The 27,561-nt window shown below is 64.5% G+C and overlaps 3 protein-coding genes across 5 annotated transcripts; 1 reads left to right on the top strand and 2 right to left on the bottom strand.

Annotated features, from left to right (window-relative positions):
* Positions 1 to 411: 411 nt before the first annotated feature.
* On the bottom strand, positions 412 to 6,027 carry DOK4 (docking protein 4). 2 transcript variants are annotated; one of them, XM_075160773.1, is made up of 9 exons: positions 5,944 to 6,027; positions 4,637 to 4,832; positions 3,743 to 3,850; positions 3,246 to 3,360; positions 3,032 to 3,151; positions 2,743 to 2,932; positions 2,298 to 2,436; positions 2,088 to 2,211; positions 412 to 1,995 (listed from the first exon to the last, which is right to left on the bottom strand). In XM_075160773.1, exons 2-9 carry the CDS (start codon positions 4,700 to 4,702, stop codon positions 1,871 to 1,873), a joined length of 987 nt encoding a protein of 328 aa, XP_075016874.1. In that variant the 5' UTR covers positions 4,703 to 4,832; positions 5,944 to 6,027; the 3' UTR covers positions 412 to 1,870. The 2 variants fall into 2 exon arrangements, with proteins under 2 accessions (XP_075016874.1, XP_075016873.1); XM_075160772.1 differs by lacking the exon at positions 5,944 to 6,027 and having other exon boundaries at positions 2,743 to 3,151; positions 4,637 to 4,790.
* Positions 6,028 to 7,454: 1,427 nt separating this feature from the next.
* CCDC102A (coiled-coil domain containing 102A) lies at positions 7,455 to 12,387 on the bottom strand. Of its 2 annotated transcripts, none has more exons than XM_075160770.1 (8): positions 11,806 to 12,387; positions 10,486 to 10,688; positions 10,262 to 10,370; positions 9,896 to 10,012; positions 9,600 to 9,809; positions 9,214 to 9,384; positions 9,019 to 9,122; positions 7,455 to 7,987 (listed from the first exon to the last, which is right to left on the bottom strand). In XM_075160770.1, exons 1-8 carry the CDS (start codon positions 12,337 to 12,339, stop codon positions 7,861 to 7,863), a joined length of 1,575 nt encoding a protein of 524 aa, XP_075016871.1. In that variant the 5' UTR covers positions 12,340 to 12,387; the 3' UTR covers positions 7,455 to 7,860. The 2 variants fall into 2 exon arrangements, with proteins under 2 accessions (XP_075016871.1, XP_075016870.1); XM_075160769.1 differs by lacking the exon at positions 7,455 to 7,987 and adding an exon at positions 8,002 to 8,488.
* Positions 12,388 to 18,725: 6,338 nt separating this feature from the next.
* On the top strand, positions 18,726 to 25,056 carry ADGRG5 (adhesion G protein-coupled receptor G5). Its single transcript, XM_075161180.1, has 13 exons — positions 18,726 to 18,950; positions 20,060 to 20,138; positions 20,269 to 20,353; positions 20,455 to 20,581; positions 21,555 to 21,689; positions 21,827 to 21,943; positions 22,116 to 22,158; positions 22,319 to 22,425; positions 23,086 to 23,204; positions 23,359 to 23,624; positions 23,714 to 23,813; positions 24,262 to 24,524; positions 24,661 to 25,056. Exons 1-13 carry the CDS (start codon positions 18,726 to 18,728, stop codon positions 24,735 to 24,737), a joined length of 1,743 nt encoding a protein of 580 aa, XP_075017281.1. The 3' UTR covers positions 24,738 to 25,056.
* Positions 25,057 to 27,561: the final 2,505 nt, after the last annotated feature.

Here is a 27,561-nt window from a genome sequence, read left to right as displayed (position 1 = left end):
GCGCTCTGCCGGACAGCCGTGGCACAGATAACCGAACTGGCACAATTCTGGAAGAGCCGGGAGATGGAGCGGCTTGAAACTCCTTCGCCCGGGGATTTAGAGCCACCAGTGCCCTGGCACGACCCCAGAGCGGGCGGCTGGAGGTGAGGGGTGACAGTGGGGTGCTGGCATCCTATTTCACTCGGGGTTGTTTGATAGAGGGTGGCAACTCGCTCCACCCTTTTCCCCTCCCCAGCGGTTTTAGGGCTTCACTTGAAATGTCCTGGCCGTGGCTGGAGGCAGAACAAAGCTTTGAGCCAAGCACGCTGCCGGCAGCGTTAGGAAATCTCCCCCCATCAGCATTTTTCTCTCTGGCAGGCACTACTCCCACTTGCACTTCCCGAGCGCGTTTGGATGGAACAGACAAACAGGAAGGGTGGATAAGGGTTGTTTATTCATTGAGCAACTCCTTAAAAAAAAGAAAACCCAAACATTTTTGGTAATAAATGTTAAATCTTTTCCAGATGAGGTGTGTAGCCAGGAAAAGAGAGCGGGTTACACCTCTCACCCGGGGAAGGACGTGCTACCGAGTGGTGCTGGGGTGCCGATGAGCCCCTCCACACCCCGCCGTGCTGCGGGGAGCAGGGAGCAGCCCTTCTCCACCCTGCTGTACCCCAGCAGCTCCCCAGCCTCAGCCACAAGCTACACAAACCCAAGACACAGTATTTACAGACCACAGGTTCCCACATCACGACACTCCCCGTCCCCAAAGCACAGACCTGGAGCTTTAAGGGCGGAAATAAAACCACCGACCACCCAACCCAGACCAAAAGAAGACTCCAAAGAAACACCAGTTCGCACGGCAATAAAAAGATAGCCCTTCTAAAGGAGGTCAATAAATAGGAGAACTAGAAAAAATGAATTGCTTTCGAGTTCAGCACATGAAGCCCAGCTCCCCCACCCCGGGCGAGGACTTTCACCCAGCCGCACCGGCAGGCGAGGAGGGAGCGAGGACGATAGGATTGGGGGTGTACGGAGAAACGCGGCTCTTCCCCCATCGGCATGGGCTTCTCTGCCCAGGGATTTTTTTATATCCGCAAAGCTGCCCCTCAAGGGACAGATGCTACTGGCCAAAACTGGTCCCTGGGTTGCCCACCAGCAGATAAAACCAGGGGCAGGGCCCGGGGGAGCGGCTGCGGGTAGAGGAGTGAGGGGTGCTGGGGTGGGGCAGCCTGGGAAAGCCGGGGGGCTCGGCTCTGCCCGGCCGCTCACCCCAGCTGACCCCCCCGGAAGGAAAACCAGTTTCTCCTGAGACGTCTCAATTCTACAGCGAGTGTTTAAATAGCTTCGAGAAGTGCAAAAATCAGCTCAGGGGTGGCGGGGCGTCCCCAGGAGCACCCCACTCTTCACGGGGGTGGGGGGTGAGATGCTGGTGCCCTGCGCCTTCAGCCTGGCACAGCTGCATCCTCCAGCGCTGCTCCGTCCCCGCGGCAGGGTGATGCTCCTGCCTCCCCCCTCCCGCCCCCGCAGAAAACACACCACATTTCTTGACCCCCACTCTTCATCTCCCAGCTAGATCCCCAAGAGTCAAAAACCTCTGAGCATCTCTGCCCGAGGGCTCTTCGGCAGCCGTGAAGTTTGCATTCGTGTGAAAAGGAAAAATCTCTTATAATACGGATATTCAATATATATTTCAAGTCAGTCGAGGCTGAGCCAGCCGTCACCTCCCACAGCGTCAGGCCTGAGCCAGCGCCTGCTCCTGCAAGGTCTTGGCGTGGAGGATGCCCCCGCTCGGTCTCCCTGGGGACTCGGAGGGGCGGCTGCCCGCATCCTTGCCACCCCTCGGGGAAGAAAATGGGGACCCCCGCCGCGGTCCCCCCCCCCCGCCGGCTCACGGGGACGATGTGGGCTCCCTGCTTTCGGGCTTGTCGCTTTTGGAGGACTTTGGCTTCAGCAAGATGAACCTGTTGAGGAGGTCGGTGTCCGAGCTGGCCTGGGCCCCCGCGTACGCCTCCCCTGGGGACGAAGCAGAGGGTGGGCTCGCGCGGAGAGGGGACCCCGGGGGCCAGAGGAGCAGCGGCTCCTCAGTGGGGGACGGGGACACTCACCGGTGTAGCTGGAGGACTCAGCCATGTTCTGGGAGCCGGTGATGTGGTGCCAGTAGGCGCTGCGGGGCAGCATGGTGGTGGGGGTGCAAGGGTAGGAGAAGTGTTCGGTGCCCTTGTTCAGCAGCTGTGGAGGACAAGAAGAGGGGTGAGGATGACACGGGGTGCCCTGAGCCCCCCCCAGCCATGTCCCCAGGGTGGGCTGGTGCTCACCCTGACGTTCTTCTCCATCTCCACCAGGACCCTCTTGTGCTGCTCGGCGATGGCCAACGTGGCGCTGTGCACGCGCTGGTAGATCTGCTCGCCCTCCTGCGTCTGGAAGGTGTAGAGACCTTCCCCCGCGTCGCACATCCTGCGGGGAGGGGCACGGGGCGTCACAGGGGTCCCCAAGCCAAGGGATGATAAAAAATACCCCCCCGGGTGGCAGCTGGCCCAGCTTCCCACGCTTTACATGCTGTCCCCATGTCCCCTCCATGGTGCTGAGCCGGCACCAGCTCCAGCACCAACCTCCCTGGCCGTGGGGCACCCTAGGCGGGTTGCGGCCATCAACTCGGCGTCAGGCCTGCCCTGGGGTGATGGCAGCAGTGCCACCTCCTGGTGTGCCCAGCAGGATGAAGGCACCCAGTGGTGGTCCCTGTCCCAGCGAGTGACATCTCACCGTCCGGCCTCGAAGGTGAAGCGGGTGGCGTCGCGCCCGTAGCGGCGCAGGGAGCAGAGGGGCCAGGAGACCAGCTTCACCCGGGGGTTGTGCATGTCCCAGAGGTAGATGTTTTCGTGGGTGATCTGCAGTTTGCACTCGCCGTAAACGTCCAGGTTGGGGCAGGGGAGGAGGAACACGTTGAACCGGTCTGGAGAGGGGAGAAGAAAACAAAAAAAAAAAAAAAAAAAATTCAGGGGGGCGTAGCGAGGCCGAGCCCTGCGCGAGCGCCCCGCCGCCGCGCGCTCACCCGTCTGCTCGCACTGCACGCCGGGCGCCAGCAGGTCGGGCTCCCCCAGGCTGATGTCGTTCAGGCGGGCGCCCAGGCACTCCACCGACAGCGTCTTGTACCACTCCTCCGCCTCCAGCTCTGCAAGGCACCACGGCAGCCCCTGGGCAACCCCGGCCAAATCGGGCTGGCCCACCCAGCACCCCAGTGTGGCTCCCCTGGGCATTGCCCGTACCCGAATCGCAGGTGAAGGTCCGGGCAGAGTCGTCGGTGAAAACGATGGCCACGGCCTGTCTCTTGGTCTCCTTGGGCAGCCGGGTGATGCACTTGACGTTGCTGATCTCGGTGACCTGCAGAGGAGGGGAGGGAGGGGTCACTGGAGGGCTGCACCCAAATCCAGCCCCACTGCACCCAGTCCCCAGCTGCTGCTGCACCCAGACCCGGCCGCTGCACCCAGCCCCCCCAGCCCCTGCTGCACCCAAACCCCAGCTGCTGCACCCGGACTCTGTCCCCTGCTGCACCCCAAACCTGACCACCGCTGCACCCAGACCCTGGCCCCTGCAGCACTTGGACCCCGGCTGCACCCAGACGCAGCTGCATCCCCCGCCGGAGTGCACGGGGCGACAGCCACCCAGCTCCAGCCCAGCAAGTTTAGGCAAGGAGGTACCCGCGCCGGCACGGGGCCCCAAGCAGCGGGCAGCACCCCAGCACCCCTCCACCGCGCCCCCTCACCTTGGGGCACCCGCGCAGGCACGCCGACTTCTCATCCGGGTACTTCTCCAGGCGCTGGGGCCCTTTGCTGGAGGATTTCCGGAAGACCAGCCAGCACCGCCGGTAGATCTGCCGGACAGAGAGCGCCGGCGGCTGCCGCGGTGCAGGTGGGGGTCCCCGCCCCCGCCCAATCCCCACGTCCCCATCCCCTTCCCCAGGACCCCTGCCCGGTCCTGCTGACCTTGCTGGCCTGGCGACAGGGGGGGACGCTGGGGATGGGGATATCCCGGGGCTGCCATCATCCTCCCCCACCCCCGCCAATGCTAATTACAGAGCTCAATTAACGAACATGGGCAAGGCTCCCAAGGGGACCCCCACGCCGGCATCTCCCTGTCCCGTCTCCCGCAGCCCCAGCCTCCTCCAGGGGCAGTGGGCCCATCGCCCCAAGCATGCCCCCCCCCAAGCCCGCTCCCTCTTTGTTCTCCCTAATTAGCGTGAAATTACCCAGCATGCTCGTTGCTGCCGGCTCCGAGCGATGGAGGCGAGCAACCAATCCCCCTAGCCCCCCACCTATGGGTGCTGCACTCTAGCACCCCCCTCATTTGCACCCAGCAGCCCCCCCACCAGTGTGGGGCATCCCCCGGTGCCAAAACTGGGTGTGGAGGGAAACTGAGGCATGGTGGGGGGCGGGCTCAGGGACACCCCCCAAATCACCGTGTCTGGTGAGTGGGTGCCACCCGGTGCAGGATCCGGCCGGTGCAGGATCCGGGTCCCTGGGGCTGCTGGATGATTTGGGTACCAACAAGTGGCCTGTCCCTGCCCCCACCGCCACCACAGCCCCCAAAATGCTGCTTTTTCAACCCAAGACCAGGGGTACCCCCCCCTCCCCCCTCATTCCCCGAGACCCCCACTCACCCCCAGCTTCTTGCTCTTCATCCTCACGTAGCCTTGCTTGATGATGTCGTTAAAATTCGTCGCCATGGTGATGGCCCGATGGGGTGAGGGGATATTTTGGGAGGGGGGGGGCTGCTTTCACCTTCGCCCCCCCCTCTCCGTACCCCCCCGCCTCACCGCCGGCCCAGCTTGGTGCTAGCGGCGTCCCCCATCCTGGCTGGAAAAGAGAAATGACAGATCGACGGGTGACATCTTCCTCCTCCTCTTCCTCCTCCTCCTCCTCCTTTCGCTGCCTGAACCATCCAAGTGGAACAGTCCGGTGTTAACCCCTGCCAGTGCAGCGGTGCCAGGCCAGCACACACAAGTGGTTCCCCCCCAGCAGCCCCAATATGTGTCCCAGGGGACACCCATGCTGGACCTCGCCCACGGGTCTCCATCACCTCTTGCGCTGCCCCTCCTTCCTCCCAGGCTGCTCGCTTGGGCAGCAATATGGCCCCAGCTGCTGGGCATCAGTAGGGTTCAGTGTTAACGACCTCCTACTTGGCCAGGCCAGCTCTGCCATGGGTTGTTTTGGCTGTGGCACCAGGTGCCAAAGGGACCCTGGCTCCCAACCTCGCACCCCCCGGCACAACCCAGCCTCCCTCCAGCCCCGCCACGAGCTCAGCCTCGCTCAGCCTGGTCCCCCTGGGGGGACCCCCAGCTCCGGGCGGCAGGACCAGGCGGGGAGCAGGTTCCTTTCCCAGCTGGAAAAATCCCCTGTAGAAGGCAGTAACCTAGGAAACGGGATGGGGCCATCCCCAGGGATGCTGGGGAGCCATGCCGGTGACGCCCTGCTCCCCAAAGCCCCAGCACCCATCCAGCCCCATCCATCCCATCAGGGACAGCCCAGAGGGGCCATCCCGCAGCGACTACGCCCCAGAATCTCCCTCCGGCCACTGCAAGCGCTGCCACGGCCTGTCCGGGTGCCAGCGGGATGCCTTGTGTCCCCACCAAGAGCCAGGCTGGCCCCGCTGCCCGGGACCCCGTGCCCCACGCACATGAGCACCTTAAGGGAATTCAGAGATGCTGGGGGGGCACCTCCTGCCCCTCCCCCCCCGACCCAACCCAGCCCCCGATCTGTCACCTCGGGAACCCCTAAACCCGGGCACCCCTGCCCCTCCATCACCCCCAGGTCTCCGCCGCTCCCACCGGCATCGGCCCTCCCCGCGCTGTCACCCCCCGGCCGGGCCCCCCCGACACTTGTCACCCCGGACCTCGGCCAAGCCCCGTCCTGTGTCACCTCCCCCCGCAGCCCGTCCCCCTCCGTGTCCCCCCCCCCCCCGCCTTACCCGGTCCCCCCGCTGCAGGCGGCGGCTCGGGCGGCTCCGGCGTCCGGCTCCGCGTCGCTGCGAGCCCTGGAGCCGCGCGGCTCCGCCCCGCCCCGGCCCCGCCCCGACCACGCCCCTCCAGGCCCCGCCCCCGGTCCCGGCCCCCCCACCCAGCCATCCCGGGCTGCCTCCTCCGTCCCTCCGGGCCCGGCCTCGCCCGGCCCAGCCCAGCCCGAGCCACAGCCGGCCGCCCTGGAACAGGCTTCCTGCCTGCACATCATTAGGCTTCAGAGTAAACGCCCCGCGGCGACGGACGGGCGGCGGCAGCGTCTCGCCGAGCTGCTGTCCCGGGCTGTCCCCAGGCTCAGGCAGACGTCTCCTCATCCCTGTCCCCACTTCTGTGCCCCCCAAAACTCTGCTTTTCTGGCCCCCCACCAAAACCTCCTGCAGGCACCTCCACCCCCACAGCCTCACTTGTTGGGCCATAAGAAAATGAATAATCACCGCAAATAAAAGGGCATTAAAAAAACCCAGCGGGCAGCAGAGAGCTGTGCTTTTAGCCAATCAATTAAAAGGCAGAGCGAGGGGATTAGCTCACTGAAATATTAATTTTTAATAAGGTTGTGTCTGAGCTCCTCCAAAGCCCCGCGAGGCCCCGCTCTGTGGGCTGGCCGTGGGGGCTGGGCTGCAGGGGCCTGGGCTGGGGGGTCAGCACCCATGGGTGAGCACCCCTGCACCCACGGGTGAGCACCCCTGCACCTCCCCAGGGCAAGCACCCTGCACCCACGGGTGAGCACCCCTGCACCTCCCCAGACTGAGCACCCTGTGTCCATGGGTGAGCACCCCTGCACTTCCCCAGAGTGAGCACCCTGTGTCCACGGGTGAGCACCCCTGCGCCTCCCCAGACTGAGCACCCTGCACCCACGGGTGAGCACCCCTGCACCTCCCCAGACTGAGCACCCTGTGTCCACGGGTGAGCACCCCTGCACCTCCCCAGGGCGAGCACCCTGCACTTCCCCAGGGCGAGCACCCTGCACCCACGGGTGAGCACCCCTGCACCTCCCCAGGGCAAGCACCCTGCACCCACGGGTGAGCACCCCTGCACCTCCCCAGAGTGAGCACCCTGTGCCCATGGGTGAGCACCCCTGCACCCTCCCACGGCGAGCACCCTGCACCCACGGGTGAGCACCCCTGCACCCTCCCAGGGCGAGCACCCTGCACCCACGGGCAGAGGTGCGCACCTCTGCCTGTCCGGCCACAGCCCTGCAGACGCAGGCACCCCTACGGCCATGAGCCACTCCGCAGCCCCCGCTCCTCACTTCACGGGCACGGGGACAGGCTTCACTCATGAGCCAGGCTCGTCCCCAGGCACGGGGACAGCGATGGGGTGTGGGTTGTGGGGTGACAGCAGCAGCCACACATCCAGCCCCGCGTGCAGCTTGCAGAGAAACGCCGTGTCTCCCCGATGCTGTCCCCCCCGTCCCCTCGTCCTCCCTCCTGCGTGGGGACAGAGCAGCAGCCCAAGCCACCACCAGAGCCTGGGCCCCTCTGGGCTCTGTATTTATAATAAAAAAATCATATACAAATACATACATATATATAATATATATATAAAAATGTGGGCAGGAGAGCGCGGCTGGCTGCAGGGCTTGGTGCTCCTCTCTGCCCTGCGCTTCCTCCTCCTGGACCGCTCAGTGATGCTGGCTTTGGTGGCCACATCTGTGTCCCAAGAAATGCCAGTGGCCAAGGGGCATTGGATACTGTCCGAGAGGCAGTGGGCTTGGAGCATCCCCGGGCAAATTCCTCCCCACCGCTCCGTGCCTCAGTTTCCCCATCTACATGAAGGTCACTGCACGGCCGGGCCCTGCGGCGACAGGCACTTGTGGGCAGAGGACCGCCATGGGACGTCCCCGCGGCGGTGGCACCTGGCCCTGGGCTCTAGGGCACCTGGATCTGCAGGTCCTCATCCTCATCAGGGTCGCTGGTGCCGTCTCCGGCATCATCGGGGCCGAAGCGGGCGCTGCGCATCTTGCCGAAAAGCGGGGTGCTCTGCTGCCGCCGCAGCCTGCCAAGGGAGAGCTGCCAGGGTGGGGGGCGGCGGGGCGCAGCCCCGGGTGGATGCCAAAGCCGAGCCCGTCGCCCGGCACCCCTACAGCATGGCTGCACCCTGGTGGAATCCCGTTTCTGCGGCTCCCACCAAGCTCCAGGTGCAGGATCAGCCCCCCCCATCCCGGGGCTGACCCTCTGGCGCGGGGCTGGGGAGCCCCGGACGACGCTCGGCACAAGCGGGGCACCAGGGCCGGACACCGCCACAGCGGGCATCTCGGACCCGCCAAGAGTGCAGAGCAGGGAGGAGACATCCCCCTAAAATGGGGATCCCCCAAAAAACCCATTCCCGGGAGTCTGCGGTGGTTTTAGCTCCTCACTCGCCCTCACGTGAAAATTCATCAACAAAAATTTATAAAGCAAATTTGAAATCAAAAGGCCCAGGACCTGGTCAGATCCGACCAGTTTGCAGCGTTTTACTGGAAAGCATGAATTATTTAAGGACGAGCGCACAGGGAGGCTGGAAGGGGGGAAGATGAAGCCTCCATTATTCCTCCATGATTTAATGAAGATGTCCCAATAAAATAAAGGAAGATTATAAACACAACCCCCCCAGCGCCTCCCGGAAATGCGGAATCGATCTCTCACGGCCATTTCAGCTCTTTACTGCGAAGTGAGGCCAAAGAAAGTTTTTAAGGGCAATAAAACCCACCTCCCGCCTCCCCAAACCAGTGTGGGATGCTCGGAGCCTGCCCTGGCCCTGGGTACCAGCGGGTGAAACCCCAAGCGGCGTGAAACTGGGCTGTACTGGTCTGTGGGCAGCCTTGTGCTGGTTTAACTGGGAGGTGAATGCCATCCAGCTTGCAGCGGCGTGAAGGCTGCTCCAAGGATGGTTGCACACCCTCCAAGGATGTTGGAAGCACTTTGGCCACGCTTAGCCCAGGGTTCAACCAGGGAGATGCTGGTTGAGGGATGGTGGCAAGGAGAATGTCACCCCACCCTTGGGTCCTTGCTGGTCCCCACCATGGCCCCCCCTGGTCCCCCGCTCACCGGGACTGCAGATGCTCCAGCTGCACCTGGAAGCTCTCGCTCTGCTCCGTCTGCTCGTCCAGCGACCGCTGCAGCTTCCGTGTCTGGTTGTGGGCCTCATCCAGCTGCGGGATGGGATGGGATGGGGCTGTCGGCAGCCACGGAGGGAGCGGAGCTGCCCACCCTGACCCCTTCCACCAGCACGAGCTTCCCCACCTCGTCCTCAGCTTGGGCCAGCTCCTTCTTCAGCTCCTCCACCCTCAGGCGCAGCTTCTTCACCTCACCCTCGTGCTGCTCCACACGACGGTTGGCATGGGCCAGCTCGGCCATCTTCTCCTGGTACTGCTTCTTCAGCTTGGCATGGATGTGCTTCAGGTCAGCCAGCTCCTGTGGTGGGCATGGGGTGGGGGGTTGAGCGGGTGAGAGCCGCCCCCACTGCCGGGTGCCCCCTTCTCCCTCCCCAGGGACCTCTCCCACCACCCCACCCCATGATGGAGGAGCTGATGGAGCAAGGACAGGGTCACCACCACCCCCTAGATGAAGGGTGGTGGCAGTTTGGGCTTGAGGAGGTCCTGGGGGATGCTGAGCCACCCCCATGGCACCTTGTTCTTTTCGAAGAGCTCGGCCTGGATGGTTTTGAGGTCGGTGTCCAGGGCGCTGGCCGTCTGGCGCCGCTTGCGAGCCAGCACCTCCTCCAGGTCTTCGATCTGCGCCCGCAGCTTCTTGTTCTCCCGCTCCAGGTTGAGCTTCTCCGTCTCCAGCCGCTCCCGCCGGCCCCACTCGGCCGCGTTCTCCGCCTGCAGCCGCTCCATCTGGGACAAGGACACAGAGTGGCCGGGGGGCAACAGGGACGCCCCTCGCCACTCCCTTCTCCCCCCGCGTTTGGGTTCGGCCTCACCTCCGCACGCAGCTCGGCCAGCTTCTTGTCCATACTGGAGCGAGCGCCCAGCTCGTCCTCCAGGTCCTCGGAGATGCGCCCCAGCTCGTCCTGGTGGATCTCCTTCAGGATGTTGAGCTGGGGGGGGGACACCACACCCAAGGTGGTTAGCGAGCACCTTGCGCCACCCGAGCCCTGCCCGCACCCATCCACCCAACCTCTGCAGACGGACCAACTGGCTCAATAGCACTAATTAAGACCCTCAATGAGCACCCTGGAGTTGCGGAGGTGGCTGTGGGTCACCATGTCCAACCATCAGGACGTGCCACCCACCGGGGGACAGGCCACCCCCCCAGGGCACCCCTGGTCCCCAGGCACCTCACTCACCTGCTTCATCACCTCCTGCTTGTTCTTGTTGAGCTCCTCGTACTTGATCTTCCACTGGCTGAGCTCGCCCTCCAGCTTCTCGATGCTCTTGCTGAGCGCCAGCTTGTCCCTGGGGAGAGGCAAGGCTGGTGACAGCCAGCAGGATCCCATGGGACGTCCCATCCCGGTGGGGACCGGGCTGGGCTCTGCTGGCACCCCACGAGGATGACGCCCCAAGCACTCACTCCCGCTCCTTGAGCAGCACTTTTTGGGACTCATCCAGCCTCAGCTTCAGGGCGGTGACTTTGGTGGCATCCTCCTCCATGACGCTGACGTCCTCCCAGAGCAGGCGGCTCCGTTCCTGGCGGGCAAAGGAGGCCCGGGGGCCCCGCTGCTCCCAGCTCTCGTCCTGCTTGCTCGTCAAGATGTTTTCCATCAGCTCCAGCTCCTGCGGCACCGTGGGTGGCCCAGCACAGGGGACAGGGAGTCACCCATGGGTGAGGGGGCAGCCCTGGCTTCCCACCCGCTACAGCACCCAGCCTTCACCCCATAACCAAGAGCACCCCTCCAGCCAAACCCAGCAGCATCCCTCCCTCCGGTCCCCAGGGACCCCCTGAGGCTGGTGGAGAGGGACCCGTCCTCCCAGGAGAGCTCCCATCCACCACCACGCTCTGCTGCCGGCTCCCCGCCTCGCCGGAAATTTGGGATGAGATAGCACCGATTTATTACACCGACCTCGCCGCGACCGCCACGCGGGCGATCTGCTACCAGGCTCCGCGACGCGCGCGGTAAAGGAGCTGCAGGGGTTTTCTGGGGCTGGGACGTCCCCGGGGACCACGCGGGGAGCCCGCGGGGGACGCTCAGAAGAGGCTCAGGTTTGCCGCTCAGCAGCCGTGCCGTTGGGGGGATGGACCCGCGCGGCGCGGCACCCCGGGCGGTGACTTCTGCATCGTGACAGTCGATGGCGGCAGAGAGGGGACGGCTGGAAGAGCTGGGAGGATCCCTGGGGTGGCTCTGGTGTCCCCTCCTTCCTCCTCCTCCTCCCTTCAGCACAGACCTCTGCCAGAAGCCCGTACGGACACCCTAGCATTGGCACTGGGAGATGCCACCGGCACAGCTGAAGCCACCGTCCCCTGTACCAGCACCCCGACTTTTGCCTAATGCCTCCAAAGGGAAGGCTCCGAGAAAGGGACCAGAGTCAGTGCCAAGGTGATCTCGCTGCAGGGGCTACGGGGGTCCTGGACCCCCCCAACGCTGTTCCAAGAGGGGTCTGACCCCATGACACTGCTCTGAGAGGGGTCTGACCCCCAAGGCTGCTCCGAGGGGCCTGTCCCCCCCACGCTGCTCTGAGAGGGGTCTAAGCCCAAAATGTTGCTCCAGGAAGGGACCGACCCCCCGACGTTGCTCCAAGAGGGGTCTGAGCCCCTGACACTGCCCCAAGAGGGGTCTGCCCCCCCCCGCTGCCTGCCTTTGGGGGTGCACGCAGGCAGCTGCCGTGGGTGAGGAGCCCCCCCCAGCACCCCGCCAGCCCTGCCCGCCCCGGGCAGACCCCCCCCCACCCCCACCTTGGCTTTTTGGGGCGCCTCGGCCCCCACATCCCGCACAGGCTCGTGCTCAGGGTCGGCCTCTCCCTCCGCCCCGTCGGTGTCGGGGGGGCTGCCGGTGCTGGGCCGGCCATGAAGCCGTGCCGGCGGGCGGGCGGGCGGCGGGCGCTCCTCCGGCCGGTCGCGGTCGCGGCGCAGGCCGGCCAGCTCCTTGGTGAGGGCCTCCAGGCGATGCCGCAGCTGCCGCACCTCCTCGCGGGCCCGGTTGCGCTCGGCCCGCACCTTGCTCCATTTCTCCCGCCAGTTGGCCGTGCAGTCCGACCACCATCGCATCGTCTTCTCCATCTGGGCCGCCCGCGCCCGCGCCTCCTCCAGCTCCCGCAGCCGCAGCTCCTCCCGCCCTTCCCAGTCCCCTTCCAGCAATGCCGGGGGGGGGCCGGGCGAGGGCGTCCCGCTGGGGGGGGACGGGGAGGGCTCGGGGGCCAGCAGGGCCAGCAGCGAGCCCCCCGGCAGCGGCGGGGAGCCGGCCAGGCGCGAGGCCCCGCTCTGGCTCATGGCGGGTCTCCCCTAGGGCATGGCCGTCACCGTCGGGGCGGCGCCTCCGCCCGGGGACCTGCGGGAGAGAGGAGGGGTCAGGGGGTCCCGGGGGGCGGCAGGAGGTGGCTGGAGGGGCCCGGAGGGAAGGGGGGGCACGGCCCCTGCTTCTGGGGGCGGCACACCGAGCGATGAGGTCCCTGGCATGGGCCCTGGCCGGGTCCCTGGCGAGGACTCTGGTGATGTCCCCAGCCCGGTCCCTAATGACGAACGACCCCAGCGAGGACCCCGGTGACAAGCCCAGCAAGGAGCCGAGCGACGGGCCCAGCCAGGCCCCCAAGGAAGACCCCAGTGAGGTCCCCAGCAAGGACCCTGGCAGGGTCCCCACTGAGGGCCCCGGCAAGGTCCCTGTTGATGGCCCCAGCAGGGTCCCCAGGGAAGACCCTGGCAAGGTCCCCAGCGAGGACCGCAGCCCGCTGCCCGGCCACTGCCACCTTGTCCCAGCTTGGCACTGCGGCAGGCACCAGCCTGGCCCGGGGCACCTCTGCCAGCGCACTGGAGGCAACAACGTCTACATGTCATCAGGGTGATGTCATCCATATGAGGTCATCTGGATGACATCATCTGCGGGCCTCTAAGACTGTCCCTGGTGATGTGGCGGGGGGACCCAGCTGCACCCCGACAGCTCCAGCGAGGGTTAAAGCCCGGATCCGGTGCCAGCGAGGCAGGAACAGCTCCGGAAGAAGAGCCGGAGCTGCCGAATCAGTGTGGCGGCAGGATGCGTGCCGAGGCGGCCGGACGCGCTCTCCGGTGATGCCGCAACAAAGGGCCGGCGCTGACCGCCTACGTCCCGGTATGGATCTCACATCCCGGCTCGGCCAGGCGGGTAAACCGCCCCAGGAAACCTTAATGGGAGGCTGCTGCGCGCCCTAATGGGATAAGTACAGAGTCTGGCGGCGGCCAGCCCGCAGCCGCCCGGCAGGTTTTCGGGGTAGTGCAGCCTGGACCTGCCACCAAATCCGGCCAGGCTGTGAGAGCCGGTGCCGGAGCAGCGGGAGCAGCGGCTGATGGCAATTATGTGCTTTGCACGGGGGGAAAAATTAATTTCTCGGATGATATTTGCTGAAACGGTGAAGTTTTGTAAAACTCAGAGGCAAGCCCTGGCCTGCGCTCTCCTGCTGCCCCGGGGAGGAAATCCAGGTCCCGCAGGATCCAGCACCGGCAGACCCCCAGCTGCTGGGCGATGCCCACGGGAGCACCGGCACCCGTGCAATGCCCACGGGAACGTGAGCACCCGTGCGATGCCTGTGGGAGCATGCATGGAGCACGGGCACCCGTGCAACACCTGCGGGAGCACAGGCACCCGTGCGATGCCCGTGGGAGCACCAGCATCCCTGCAGCGCCCACAGGAGCACTGGCCCCCACGCAGCGCCCACGGGAGCACACATGGAGCACCGGCACCCGCGCAGCGCCCACGGGGGGCACGCATGGAGCACAGGCACCCATGCAGCACCCACGGGAAGCACGCATGGATCACGGACATCCCTGGAACACCCACGGGGAGCACACGTGGAGCACCGGCACCCGTGCAACACCCACGGGGTACATGCCTTGATCACGGGCACCCCTGGAACACCCACGAAGAGCCCGCGTGGAGCACCGGCACCCGTGCAGCGCCGTGGGAGCGCGCGTGGATCGCGACACCCCACGAACGCCGCGGGGCGCGCGCCCAACTGCCGCCCCCGCCCGCCCTCCCCCCGGCGCGCGGCCCCCGCCGGCCGTCCCGCGCTCCCGGCGGGGGCGGAACCGCCCGCCCCCCGCGCCTCCCCATTGGCCGCGGGCGCTGCCACTCCGCCGCTGGTGGTGACGCGCCCCGGCCCGCGGGAGCCGCCGCATTCCTCCGCGCCCGCCCCGCCCCGCCCCGCCCCGCCCCGCCCGGCCCGGTACGGCCGGTACCGCCCGGCCCGGCTCTAGGCCCGGTACCGCCCGGTGCGGCCCGGCCCGGCCCCGCCCGGCCCGGCCCGGCCCGGCCCGGCGCGGCGGCGCTGCCCCTCCCGCCAAAGTTTCCCGCAAGTTTCCCGTCGCGCCGGTGCCGCCGGTGCCGCGTCCCGCCCGCCCGCGGGCCCGGCCCGCCCCGCTCCCTCACCCGTGTCGGCGCGGCGGCGGTGCGGGCAGCCCGCGCGGGCCCGGGCGCTGCCGGCCGAGTCTCCTCCTCCTCCCCCTCCTCCTCCTCCTCCTCCCCCCGCCGCTCCCGCCCCCCGCCCGCGCCCGGGGGGGGCCGGTCCCGCCGCCGGAGCCCAGCCCGTGGCCGCGGGTGCGTGTCCTGCCTCCATGGGGGCTCCCACGCTGCTTTTGGCACGGGGCGGAGGGGCAGGGGTTTGCTCGTGTGCGCGTGCTTGCACGCGTGGGTTTCCAAGCGGTTACGCTCGTGGGGGCTTCACACGGGTGTTTGCACGTGGGAGGCCGCGCACAGCGATGCACACACGTGTTGCACGTGGGTGCACGCTGGCATGCTTGCACACGCGTGCAGGTGGGTATTTGCCCACGGGGGAGCTTGTTCGCGGGTGTTTCTGCAGGCGTTTTTACGTGCAGGTGGGTTGCACGCAAGTGTCTGCACCGAGAAGCGCATGCACAGTGCATGCACACAAACGTGTCGCGAGTGTTTGCACAAGGCCGTACACGGGCGTGCTGGCGCACAAGCGTGTTGCATGCAAGCGTTTGCACACGAGAGGTTGCACGCTGCTGTTTGCATGTGGCTGCGGTTGCTCGTGGGTGCTTGCAGACGTGCACAGGAGCATGCTAGCTTGTGGGTGTTTGCACACGAGCGTGGTGCGTAGAGGGGCTTCCACAGGCGCATGCTCACACGTGGGCATGCTCACACACGTTTGCAGGGGTAGTTGCACGCAGGCGTGCCAGCGCACAAGTGTGATGCACGTGGAGCTGCGGCTGCCAGACTTCAGCTTGGCTGCGGCTTCTTTCCAGCCTGGGCCTCTTCAGGGTTTGAGTGCTCCTGGAGCCGCTGGCGCCGTGGCGGCAGTGCCGGGGGGCCGGTGCTGGCTGCCGGAGCAGGCCTGACCCTTCTTCCCTGTGGCTCTGGCTGCTCTCGCAGGATCGGCATCGCTCTGCTCCAAATCCCTGAGTCGGAGGCTGGGGCTTGGGAGGGGACCAGGGTGGGGACACAACATCCCCACCCGAGGGTCTCAGCGGGTGAGCGGGTCCCAGACGGCCACGCAAGCACTGCCTCTGCATCACCGCACATCCCAGTGCTGGCTCTGTCCTGCTTCCGACCAAGAAGGAAAGCCCCAAACCACCATTTTCCCCCAATATTTTTCCTTTTGCTGGATGCTTTTGAGCCAAAAAATCGGGAAATACAAGTGGCCAAGAGGATTTATTTCCCACGGGTAGGGGAAAGGATGCCACGGCACACCGACACCGTTTCCTCCCCCAGCATCAACCAAAGCAGGGAAAAATAAATTAAAGCAAAACTGCAAATGCCCGTGCGTGTTCTCTCCAAGCCCGGTATTTTTCCACTGGAAACAACCCCAAAAACCTGGAGGCAGGGGATGCTTTGCTCTCCCACGCCCCTATTCCTGCGTTTTGGGCTGGGGAAGCCTGAACCGGTGGCTTCGCTTGCAGCCGGTAAAGCGATTTTGCAGGCGGTTTGGCCGGAGCTGCTGGTGCGTGCTGGCGGGTCGGGGTTTTAACCCCTCCCAGCATTAAAACCAGGCTTTGAAAGCCGGCAAAGTTTTTTTCCAAGTGTGTCTTTACTGTTTGCTTGGATGTGAGCATCCCGGTGACAGCAGCAGGTTCAAGGATGCGTTGCAGCATCCTCTGGATTTTACCCTTAAAAAAACCAAACCTCCTTTGCCCAGGGCATGTCACCTGAGGACATGGGCAGTGACCCGTCTCTGTGGTCCGTGCACCATCTTCCTGGCACGCTCCTCCTCCAGCTCTGGGTTTCCAGCCTGGCCTAGGGTGCCTGGCCATGACCAGCAGACCCCCTTAAATCCGTTCCCAAAGGGCTCCCATCTTCGGGGTGGGCCAGACAGAGGCAGGTCATTGCCTCGCGCCATGAGCTGAGACCTGGAGACTCGTTGCATGAGTAGCTGCAGGCGCTGGGCAAACACGGGGCAGCGATGCGGGCACCAGTGTGGCTGAGCTGTCCCCCCTCCCTGCACCTCTGCATGTGGCCACATCCCTGCGGCTGGACCCAGCAGCCCCTGGAGCATAAGGTGAAGCCTTTTGGGGCAAAACTAACCATTTTGGGGAAAAAAAAAAAGAGACCTTTTTTCCTTTGGCTGGACCAGCTGGCATCGCTGGGGAGCCGTGCTCTCATGGCTGGGCGTGGTGCGGAGGATGCTGGCTCCATCCCAGCGGTAGCATCAAACTGTAGTGTCATGGAATCACAGAATATCTCAAGTTGGAAGGAACCCAGAAGGACCATTGAGTGCAACTCCCTGCTCCTCGCAGGACTACCCAACACCAAAACGTATGACTGAGAGCGTCGTCCAGGTGCTCCCTGAACCCTGACAGGCTTGGTGCCGTGACCACTTCCCTGGGGAGCCTGTTCCAGTGACCGATCCTCTCAGTGAAGAACCTTTTCCTAATGTGTCAAACCTGAACTTCCCCTGACGCAGCTTCATTCCATTTCCTCGTGTCCTGTCGCTGGTCACCAGAGACAGGAGATCACCACCTCCCCCTCCGCTGCCCGCCTTGAGGAAATCGTAGACTGCGATGAGGTCCCCCCTCAGCCTTCTCTCCTCCAAGCTGAACAAACCAAGTGACCTCAGCTGCTCCTCGTGAGTCTTGCCCTCAAGACCCTTCACCATCTCGGTCGCCCTCCTCCGGACACACTCTGATAGTTTGATGTCCTTATATTGAGGTGCCCAGAACTGCACACAGCACTCGAGGTGGGGCCGCACCAGCGCAGTGCGGAGTGGGACAATCGCCTCCCTCGACCGGCTCGCGATGCTGTGCTTGATGCACCCTAGGACGCCGTTGGCCCTTTTGGCTGCCAGGGCACACTGCTGACTCATACTCAACTTGTCATCAACCCAAACCCCCAGATCTCTTTCCATGGTGCTGCTCTCCAGCCTCTCGTCCCCCAATTTGTACGTATAACCAGGATTACCCCCTCCCAGGTGGAGAATCCGGGACTTGCTCTTGTTAAATGTCATAAATTTACTATAACTCTTTGAGCCTGATGCGTCAGCCGATTGCTCACCCGAGGTATTATGGACTTGTCTAGCTGCGTGCTGGACATTTTGCCCAGAAGGATACTCCGAGAGACAGCATCAAAAGCGTTGCCAAAATCCAAACCCACCGTATTACTGGCTTCCCTTGGGCAACCAGATGGGTGACCTTGTTGTAAAAGGAAATCCAGTTGGTTAAGCAGAACTTTCCCCTCGTGAACCCGTGCTGCCTATGACCAATGACTGTATCGTCTCTCAAGTGCTTTTCAATAACTCCCCAAATAACCTTCTTCATAATTTTACGAGCACTGAAGTGAGACTGACGGGTCTGTAACTGCCAGGGTCTTCCTTCTCACCCTTCTTGAAAATGGGGACAACATTTGCCAGCTTCCAGTCAGCTGGGACCTCTCCAGACTCCCAAGACCATTGAGAAATAAAGGAGAGAGGTCCCATGATGACATCGGCCAGCTCTTTCCATACCCTGGGATGAATCCCATCGGGTCCCATGGATTTATGCGCACCCAGCTGGAGCAGCAAGTCTCAAACACGTCCAGGGTCGGCTGGGAGTTTATCATCCCCACAGTCACGGTCTTCCAACACGGCTCCGGGGGTCCTGGAGTCCATCATCGGTGTTGAAGACAGAGGCGAAGAAGGCATTAAACATCTCCGCTTTGTCTATGTCCCTGTTTGTGTGGTGACCAACCTCATCAAACAACAGACCAATGTTACCTCTGATCCTCCTTTTGCTGTTAATTTATTTTAAAAAGCCCTTTTTGTTGTCCTTCACAGTGCTGGCCAGCTGGAATGCCAATCGAGCTTTGGCCGCACGAATTTTCTCCCTACAATGGCGAAGAGCACCTCCGTAATCCCCCCGCGTCACCTTGCTCTCAATGTCCGTACGTTTTCCTTTTCCACCCGAGTCCTAGCAGCAGATCCCTGCTCAGCCACGCCGGCCTTCTGCCCCGCTGGCTTGATGTCCCACACGTATCAAACCGTGCCACGTCGATGCTCCGCTTGGAGCCCGGCTCCTGCCCCGCTGGCACCGGCGTGGTGCCGGAGCTGCCGCAGTGGCTGGCTGGGCTCCTCGGCACGGGAGAGCAGGGGTTGCTGGTGAGCTGGTGGCTCGTTAGCTCATTAGAGGCAGAAGGTTAATTATATCAGACATGCCCAGGGAGCAGCTTGTCTTTGGGCCACGCCGAACCGCAGCCGTCTGCCATGTCCTTGGGGTTTGGCAGTGCTGGGGATGCTCCCCCCCCGGGCCGGTCCCTTACCGGGCTGCGAAAAAGAGTAAGCAAAAGGGAATTCAAAAGCTCTCTTGATTTAATCTGCTCATCTGCATACGAACACTTCCTTTTCTGCTGCCCCAAACGCTGCGCAGGCAGAGCCGGCGCGGCCGACCCCACCGTGGTGGTGCCAACACTGAGCTGCCCCGTGCCCAAGGTAGGGGCTTTGCCCGAGCGAGGGGGGATGCGGGGGCTGGCGCGGCACCGGGGCACCGAGCTGCTCCCCACGAAGGCAAAAGTCACCCGAAGTGACACCCTCACCCTGCCATTTCCGGAGGGTGCAGCGAGGGGACGATGCCCTCTCCGGCTCAGCGGTGGCAGGGATGGCATTCGGCATTGCCGGGCTGTGCCGGGCGGCAAGGGAGGCTGGGGCAAGCGACCATTGGGTGCCCCCAGGGATCCGAGGGTTACGTTGGTGAGAAGCAAAAGGGTTATTTATTGCAAAACATCCTAAAGGGGACATGGTGGCTGTCCCTTGCTGGGGGTCAAAGGGCACCCTGTGCAGGTAGCTGCCCACTGCACGGCTGCTCCTGCCCTGGGAGGCTTCGGCTGCGCTGGCCATCACCAGCCTCAGCGCCTCGAATCATCAATGCCATCGCTGCATCCACAGTAAAAAACATTTGTGCGTCGGGGTTGCACCTCGCTGGACTCGCAGCCCCTCTCCCCGGCTGCTTTCGGTGCTGGCGGTGTTACCATGGTGGGCGTTGCTGTGAGCGGCACTGGGTGCGGTGTTGCAATGGATGCAAATCTTGTTGCCAGCTGCCTTCCCCCCACGCTGCACCGGGGATGCTTCCTCCTCCCCAGCTCGGCGCTGGGCCACTGCCAACAAGCCCCGGCACCGCGGTAGGGCATGCCGGCGACCCTTCTGGCTTGCAGGTTGCTTGCCGGGGATTTGCAAGCATGGGCTGGAATGGCAGCCAGGTCCGAGACCTGGTTGTGGGGGGAAGGACGCAGAAGTCTTGCCGCCACCATTTTGCAACCTTAATGGTAAAACGGATGCAAAGGGCATCCTGCACCCTGGTTGCTGCGGCAAAACACCTTCCTCCTCACCCTGCACTCGTGCCCGCTGCTAGCGCAGCCGCTTGGCGCTTCCGGGCTGGGGCTTTGCTGCTGCGACGGCTTCAGTGGGGCTTGGCTGCTGGGGTGGGGGGAAGCCGCTGGGATCCCACCCTTGTCCTGTACCCGGCGCGTGGGAAAGGGCTGAGGTCCCAGTGGACGTAGGTGGGGGCTCAGGGGAGCTGCCCAGGTCCTGGATGCCTTTTGCAGGAGAGGACCACGGCGATGCCCACCCCACCGCTCATCGCCCTCATCCTCTGCCTCACCACCTCCATCCTGCAGGCTCAAGGTAGGGAGGTCTCCCTCTCCCATCCCGGTGTTGGGTGGGGTGCTTTCGGGGCCGTTTGGGGCTCCCTGGCCTGGGGTGGGATGGGGAGCGGGGCAGGTGCCGTATGCAGCTCCTGAAATGGCTCCATCAGAGCTGGAGGAGATGAAGAGTGACATGGGCACCCTGGAGAAGGAGCTGCAGCAGGGCTGCAGCAGCACCCTCCACGCCAGGGAGAGGTGAGCTCCCACCCATGCTGTCCCCCGCACTCCCCACATCCCCCCAGACCCACAGGGGCCAAATCCTGCTGCACCCTGCCCCGAACACCCTCCCCATGCAGGTTAAACCGGCTGGAAGAGAAGCTGACCCGCTGGGAGAAATACAACTTCACGGGCGGCATGATTGAGATCTACGTGTTCAAGTTCATGACCGAGCACTTCAGAGGGTTAAACCTCAGCAGCAGGATGGTTGGTCCCTGCAATGCTGCTGGCTATTCCCAGGGGATGCCGGTACCCCCCTGGCTCCCTCCATCCCTCCACCCCCGGTGGGAGGTGCCGGGGGGATGCTGGGGTGGCTGGCACTGGGTTTCCATCATCCTCCAAGGATGCTTCCATCAAGGATGCTTCCTCCAAGGATGTTTCCATCATCCTCCTGAGATGCGGCTTTGCCAGGGTGCCACAGGCAAGCGGGGAAGCAGGTCCCCAGCACCGTCACTGGGATAAATCTGGGGGCTTCTAAAGCCAGGGGGTGTTCTGCAGCCGAGCGCCAGCATTGCCATCCTGAAGCTCTTCTGATTTACGAGAAGGGAAGCCCCGGCCCCACCTTCCTGCGGTGGGCAGGGAGAGAGAAACCGCAGCAGGCAGCGTGCAGGGCCACTTCCCCGTCCGGGTGCAAGGGTGTCACACGGTGGCCCCGCAGCACTTCCCCCGGCCACGGGGCTGCCCTGCCGGGGCGTTCCAACCGCTCCGGCCTGAGGTCCCTTCCTGCAGGACAAGGCAGGTTTTGCAGGCAGGGGTACCTGCCTGCCTGCTGGGACCCCCGGCTCGGCACCTGGGAGCAGAGACTGTCTGGGGGAGCCCACCAAGGTGTGAAATCCCACTGGGAATGTGTCCCGGCGCGATGCCGTCTGCCCTGTGCTCGCCCCGTGGCAGGGCTGGCGGGACAGGTGTGCCCACCCATGGGTGACGGACCCCCCCCCACCCACAGCCCTCCCGTGTGCTACGGGCTGGGAGGGCTCCAATGTCGAGACCGGAGTGGCTGCCATATCTGCACACCCGCAGGCACCGCGGTAGAGCTGGAGCTGCCGCTGGGGCTGGGGGATGCCGCGGGGCCACTGCGGTGGCTGTGCTGGGGGGGGCAGCCAGGACAGCACCCTGACCCGCCCCGAGGCAGCCAAGCACGGGGCAGCCAAACCCACCTCTCCCCTGCCCGCCGGCGCAGGGTGTGAAGCCGGGTGGCGGCGGAAGGCGCAGACACGCCATGAACTTCCCGGCGGAGCTCATGGAAGGCGTCCAGGCGCGGGAGGTGGAGCAGGAGCTCATCTGCATCTACATCCACAGCCCCTGCATCTTCCAGGTGAGCTGCAGACCCCCTGGAGCACCCTTGGCCAGCAGTACGCCCACCCCATCACCCACCCGCCGCTGAGATGCTCGGGGCGGGGGGGATATCCTGGGGACCCAGGACTCTCCCTGCAGGCACCCCGACTCTTGCAGGACGCCCACAACAGCTCTGTGCTGAACAACAACGTGCTGGGAGCCTTCCTGCAGAGCGGGCGCGTGGCCGGGCTCAGCCGCCCCGTGGAGATCCGGTTCTGGCACGACATGGTGCTGGTGAGCAGGGCTCCACCGCGGGGGGTCCCCAGGGGGGTCCCCAGCACCAGTGTTTGCCCTGGAGTTGGGGAAAAAGAAAGTGCCCCCTCTTTGCATTGGAACCAGAAGGTTTCTGGGTCCCCAGGGAGCAGAGAGGGTCCCCAGCTCTCCCCCTCTGTCCCCTTTCTACCAGGATGCCTCCAATGCCACCTGCGTCTTCTGGAAGCCCGGAGCCGGTAAGTGTGGCCGCGGCCAGGACAGGGGCAATGCCAGCTTGATGCCACCCTGAAGGCATCGCCCGTCTGTCTCCCGGGGAGCCCTGGCAGGGCTCGACGTCTCCTTGATGTCCCTTTCCCCTGGCTGCTGTGCCCCCCTCCGACAGCGGCTCTCCGGCAGGCACGGGCAGCGCAGGCAGCTGGAGCAGCGAGGGCTGCAAGACCACGCACAGGGAGGGCACCATTATCTGCCACTGCGACCACCTCACCTACTTCGCCGTCCTGCTGGTCCACAGCCCTCCTTCCTCCGTCCTCCTTCCCTCTTCTTTCTTCCTCCTTCCCTCTTCCACCTTCCCTCCTTCCTTCTTCCTTCCTTCTTCCTCCTACCCCCATGCTCCTTCCTCCTTCCCTCCTTTCTGCTTCCTTCTCCTTCCTTCCCTCCTTCCTTTTTCCTTCTTTCCTCCTCCCCTCTTCCTCCTTCCCTTGTTCCCTCCTTGCCGCTTCGTCATTCCCTCTTCCTCCTTTCTCCTTCCTCCTTCCCTATTTCCCTCCTTCCTGCTTCCTCCTTCCCTCCTTCCTCCTTCCCTCCTTCCATCTTTCTCCATCCTCCATCTTCCTTTCTCCTTCCCTCCTTCCTCCTTCCCTCCTTCCATCTTCCTCTTTTCCCCTTCCCTCCATCCTTCTTCCTCCTCCCTGGAGGTGTGGGGGTACAGGGTGTATGTGGGGGTACAGGGTGTATGTTGGGGATATGGGGTGTATGTGGGGGTACAGGGTGTATGTTGGGGATATGGGGTGTATGTGGGGGTACGGGGTGTATGGGGGGGTACGGGGTGTATGTGGGGGTACGGGGCGTATGGGGGGGAGAGTGGCCAGGGGGGTGGTTTTGCAAGGGCGGGTGCTGCCGCGGGACCTGCCCCGGCTCACCCCCTCCCTCCCTGCTCCCGGCAGCTCCCGGCAGGCGCCCTGAGCCCGGCCCAGCTGGCATCGCTCACCCACATCAGCACCATCGGCTGCTCCCTCTCGGCTGCCGCCACCCTCTGCATCCTACTGCTCTGCTGCTTCTCCAGGTAGAGCTGTGCCATGCCGTGCCATGCATCCCACCTTGTGCTGTGCCATGCCATGCCATTCCACGCCATGCCATGCTTCACCACACCGTGCCACACCGTGCCGTGCCATCCGGCGGGCACCCACCAGCACCCCCTGCCCTCCCCCCTCTTGCAGGCAGCGGCTGAGGGACAACACGACCAGGATCCACATGCACCTCCTGGCCGCGCTGCTCCTGCTCAACTGCAGCTTCCTGCTGAGCCCGCTGCTGGCCGCGGGCGCCGAGGGGCTCTGCCGGGTCACCGCTGCCCTGCTGCACGCCGGCCTTCTCTGCGCGCTGGCGTGGATGGCCGTAGAGGCCTTCCACCTCCTCCTCCTCCTCGTCAAGGTCTACAACATCTACATCCAGCACTACCTCCTCAAGCTCTGCTTCTTCGCTTGGGGTGAGTGGGCACCCACCCGGCCCTGCCTGCGCCTGCCCACGGCACGGCTGCCCTGGCATGGTCCCACACAGCCTGTCCCGGGCCCGCAGGTCTGCCCACGCTGGCCGTGGCGGCTGTTTTTGCCTTTAAGGGAGATACGTATGGGTACCACACCATCAGCACCTCTGAAGGCTACAGGAACGTGACTATGTGAGTGAAGGGGGTTGCTAACTCCCTGGGCACCCTGGGCACACCGGGCACCCCATGGACCCTGGGCACCCCATAGACCCCGGGCACCCCTGGCACACCATACACCCCAGGCGCTCTGGGCACAGCATGGACCCCGGGCACAGGATGAATCCTGGGCGTACCCAGTCCACACCAGGCACCCTGGGCACTCCGAGCACACCATGCACCTTGGGCACACCAGGCACCCTGGACATGCCAGGCACGCCGGGCGCATGTGGCACACTGGGCACCCTGGGCACATGGGGCTGAGCCATAGCTCTGCCGGGTGCCACTTTTTGGTGAGCCTGGCTCTGCCAGCTGCCTGCCTCCATCTCGCTGTGCATGGGGGCACCCGCCGCCATGCCCCTCCCGCGCCCAGCTCCTTCTCGGGGGTGCTGGCCCTTGTCCCCAAGAGAGTCCCCTCCGCCAGGTGCTGGCTCACCAGCCCAGCGGCCCACTATGCCACCCTCTGCTGCGCCGGCCTCATCCTGCTCTTCAACATGCTGGTGCTGGGGAGGGTGGTGACAATACTGCGGAGGATCCGGCAGCAGAAGGGGCAGGCGAGGAAGGACTGGGTGACGGTGCTGGGACTCACCTGCCTGCTGGGCACCACCTGGGGCTTGGCCTTCTTCAGCTTCGGCGTCTTCCTCGTCCCCCAGCTCTACCTCTTCACCATCCTCAACTCCCTGCAAGGTCGGTGGGGAGCGCTGGGGGATTCTGGGGGACGAGCACCCCATGGGTTGGGAGCAGCGGGGTCCTCGTCGCCTTCCTGCTCCTCGCAGGAGCTCGGTGCACCCATGGCAGTGACCGCGTTGCCACCCACCCGCAGGTCTCTTCATCTGCCTCTGGTACGTCACCGTGCACCGCCGGAGCAAGCTGGGCTCTGTCAGCAACGCCTCCAGATAACGTGCCCCAACGCCGGGGTGAGGGGCTGCGAGGGGAGCCCGGGGGCTGCTCCTTGAGGATGCGGCATGGCACCGTCCCCCGGGCTTGACAGCTGGGGCCGTGGACGCCGCGCGTTTCTTCAGGGGGAGCATTTGGGCTGCAAAGCCGGATTTCTGGGCAGCGGGAGCTGCCTGCTGCTGGGGGGGCTGCGGCTCGGGGCCCCGTGGGTGCTGCGCTCCCCTGCTCCCCCGCGCAGCCCTGCCGGCTCGCAGCCCCTCCATTAGTAACCAACACTGACTTCTGCTGAAGGCTGACACTTCTCATTAAAAGCACCGTTTAATTGCCGATGCAGGTCTCCTCCACCGCCGGAGGAGCGGTGCGGCTCTGGCCGGGGTCCCGCCGCCGTCCGCTGCCACCTCGTCCCCCCCGGCCCCATGGCGGGCAGAGCCGGCAGAGCCGGCAGCCACGCTCTGTCTTGTCGTTAGTGAAGGTCCCACTAGATGGCACGAGGATTTCGAAGATGGTCCCAGCTCTGGACTGTGCACACGGCAGGGCCGGCCAGCAGCAGCGCCGGCCTCCGGCGGTGCCGGTTAGCGGTGCCGGTTAGCGGTGCCGGTTAGCGGTGCCGGTTAGCAGTGCCGAGGAGCCCCCTGACAGCCGGGAGGGGACGTCTGAGCCCCCTCGGGGAGCTGCCACTGGATCGTCTCACATGGGACAGGCAGAAGTGGCATCTCCCCAGCTACATCCCCCCCCAACCCATTTGGTGCTGGTGAATGAGGCCGTAAGGCCGTGGCACCCCCAAACTTCCCTGTCCCCAGGTTTTCACCCACGACAGCACCCCCCCAAAAGCCCTCCTGCTCGCCCCAAAGCCAGCACAGGGATGGAGGCCACCCGCAGCCCTGGGTCAGCGGGCAAACGGGCGAGCAGGGCTTCGGCTTGGCATCGGGCGGACGTGCCGGGGCGGAGTAGAGGGTGGGAAGTGAGTAGGTGAACGGATAACTCGGCTTTCCTCCTGCTCTCCCTTGGGAAGGCAGACCCTGAGCAGAGCTCTTCAACGCGACTAAATGCTTTATCGGGGTTTAAGCAGTCCAGCCTGCGGGAGATGAACAGCGAGGACAAATCGCAGGGACTAAATCCATCGGTTGGAGGCGGCGAGTCAGCCCTGAGCCCCCAGTGCATCCCCATACACCGGGCTAAACCTGGATCTGCGCCCACCGTTTTGCCTTTCCCGGTGCCTGAGATTTTGGAGCTGGACATCCCGCTCTCCCTGCTGGGATTCAGAGCAGCAGCACCCCGCAGTGATGCTGGCATGGCCGTGAATCCGCCTGCGGTGGCGGGTGGGTTCCCACCATCCCCATGCTTGTAGCTTGCGGGGTGCGCCAGCGAGGTGCCATTTGCTGGTGCTGCCCATTTCTGGTCTGGTGGCAGGGGACCGGGCCACTGAGCAGCCTCACGAGGTGACACGCTGCCGTCTCTGCCTTCCCGTGCCGCTCTGCCGAGTGGCGTTTCCCTTTCTGGCTGCTTCCCGGGGCCTGGTTCTGGGCAGCAAAGGAAGCCGCTGGTTCTTGTTCTTTGTTCCGTGCACAAAGGGCAGCCAGCGCCGCCGAGTTTCCATCTAACCCTCCCGCCGGTGGCCAGGACAAAAGCCCGTCCCGCCGGGGCCGTGTGCCCCCGCCTCCCAGCCCGCCGGGCACCGCGGTGCCCCCGGCTCGCGGGCGCGCTCCCACCGCGTGGCGATGAGCTGTGCATGTCTCACTGCTCCGGCGGCTGACTTCAGCTATTCAATAAGAAGCCTGGGGGTTTGGTGAGGTGCCAAGCACCCGGCTTGTCCCCCATGAGCGCCACCGTGGGAGAGTCGCATCCCGGCTGCGGCGGCTCCACCCTCCTGGTTGCTCTTGGAATGCGCTTTCTGTGCCCCTTCCTCCCCATCTCGAGATTTTGGGGCTTGCGGCGTGAGTCACGCCGACTGCCGGTGCCTGCGTGCGCACCGACACCGGTGCATGAATAGACCTTGTTCCGGTATCCGGTGGTGCTTGGAAAACAATCGCTTGGTGGTTGCTTCCCGGCAGCGGGAACACGGCACCCATGGGGCACGTTGGTCCCCGAGGAGCTGAGCCTGTTGTTGGGGTCCGGTGGTCCCCGGGAAGCTGAGCCCGTTGCTGGCGACTGGGGGCAGAAAAGGCACTTTTCCCACCCCGCTGCGCCAGGAGCAGGGTCAAAATACTCCCCGAGGTCCCCTGGGAGCGCAGGATGGGCTCCCACCTCCCACCACCCCCGGTGCCCGCCAGCACCCCAGCCCCAGGGCACCGTGGGCAGGAGAAGGGGCAGCCGGCCCATCTAACCTCCCCAAGGAGAAATGATCCTGTTTACCTTCCCCTGTGCCTTATCAGGCAGGAGGCCGGTGCCGGACTGCCGGAGGGGGTTGTGCCATCCTTTTTTTCCCCAGGAAAGGCAGCTTGGCGTCACCGTGGTGCCCTCAGGCTCCAGTCCCAGCCCTAGCCTCGGGGGAAAGCTCTGGAAATATTGCAAATCCTCCAAATTTTAGGGAAACAAGCAGCCAGGGAAGAGACTAAATCCATTTGGGAATGGAATGGGGGGCAGAGCTCGGCTCTATTTTGGGATCCAACTTTGGGATTTGGCTGCCGGGGAGCAGATGAGCCCGATTCCCTCATCCCACGGGAGCATCCTCACCTAGTGCTTGTGCAAATACTCCTGGGGACCAATTTTTCCCCAGACTTCCCTGACATCATCGCGGGTTTATTTGCAAAGCCAAGCCCAAACAAGTAAGTCGAGTTTATTGCTCTCTCTACGGTTGGGTTTTACAGCCCTGGCACCTGGTGAAGTC

Source organism: Calonectris borealis, chromosome 12, assembly GCF_964195595.1.
Source record: "Calonectris borealis chromosome 12, bCalBor7.hap1.2, whole genome shotgun sequence".
Taxonomy (NCBI): Eukaryota; Metazoa; Chordata; class Aves; order Procellariiformes; family Procellariidae; genus Calonectris; species Calonectris borealis.
The sequence above is the reverse complement of the archived record's forward strand: the minus strand, read 5'-3'. Positions and strand labels throughout refer to the sequence as shown.

Coding starts and splice junctions, on each gene's coding strand:
- DOK4 (XM_075160772.1), bottom strand. CDS start 4,702: ATGGCGACGAATTTTAACGACATCATCAAGCAAGGCTACGTGAGGATG. Junction 2,437..2,742: donor TTCACCTTCGAGGCCGGACG/GTGAGATGTCAC, acceptor CCCTCCCCGCAG/GATGTGCGACGCGGGGGAAG. Junction 1,996..2,087: donor TGAGTCCTCCAGCTACACCG/GTGAGTGTCCCC, acceptor CTTCGTCCCCAG/GGGAGGCGTACGCGGGGGCC.
- CCDC102A (XM_075160769.1), bottom strand. CDS start 12,339: ATGAGCCAGAGCGGGGCCTCGCGCCTGGCCGGCTCCCCGCCGCTGCCG. Junction 10,689..11,805: donor AGGCGCCCCAAAAAGCCAAG/GTGGGGGTGGGG, acceptor ACGGTGCCGCAG/GAGCTGGAGCTGATGGAAAA. Junction 9,385..9,599: donor AGCTCTTCGAAAAGAACAAG/GTGCCATGGGGG, acceptor TGCCCACCACAG/GAGCTGGCTGACCTGAAGCA.
- ADGRG5 (XM_075161180.1), top strand. CDS start 18,726: ATGTCCTTGGGGTTTGGCAGTGCTGGGGATGCTCCCCCCCCGGGCCGG. Junction 18,951..20,059: donor TGAGCTGCCCCGTGCCCAAG/GTAGGGGCTTTG, acceptor TGCCTTTTGCAG/GAGAGGACCACGGCGATGCC. Junction 22,159..22,318: donor CTTCTGGAAGCCCGGAGCCG/GTAAGTGTGGCC, acceptor GCTCTCCGGCAG/GCACGGGCAGCGCAGGCAGC.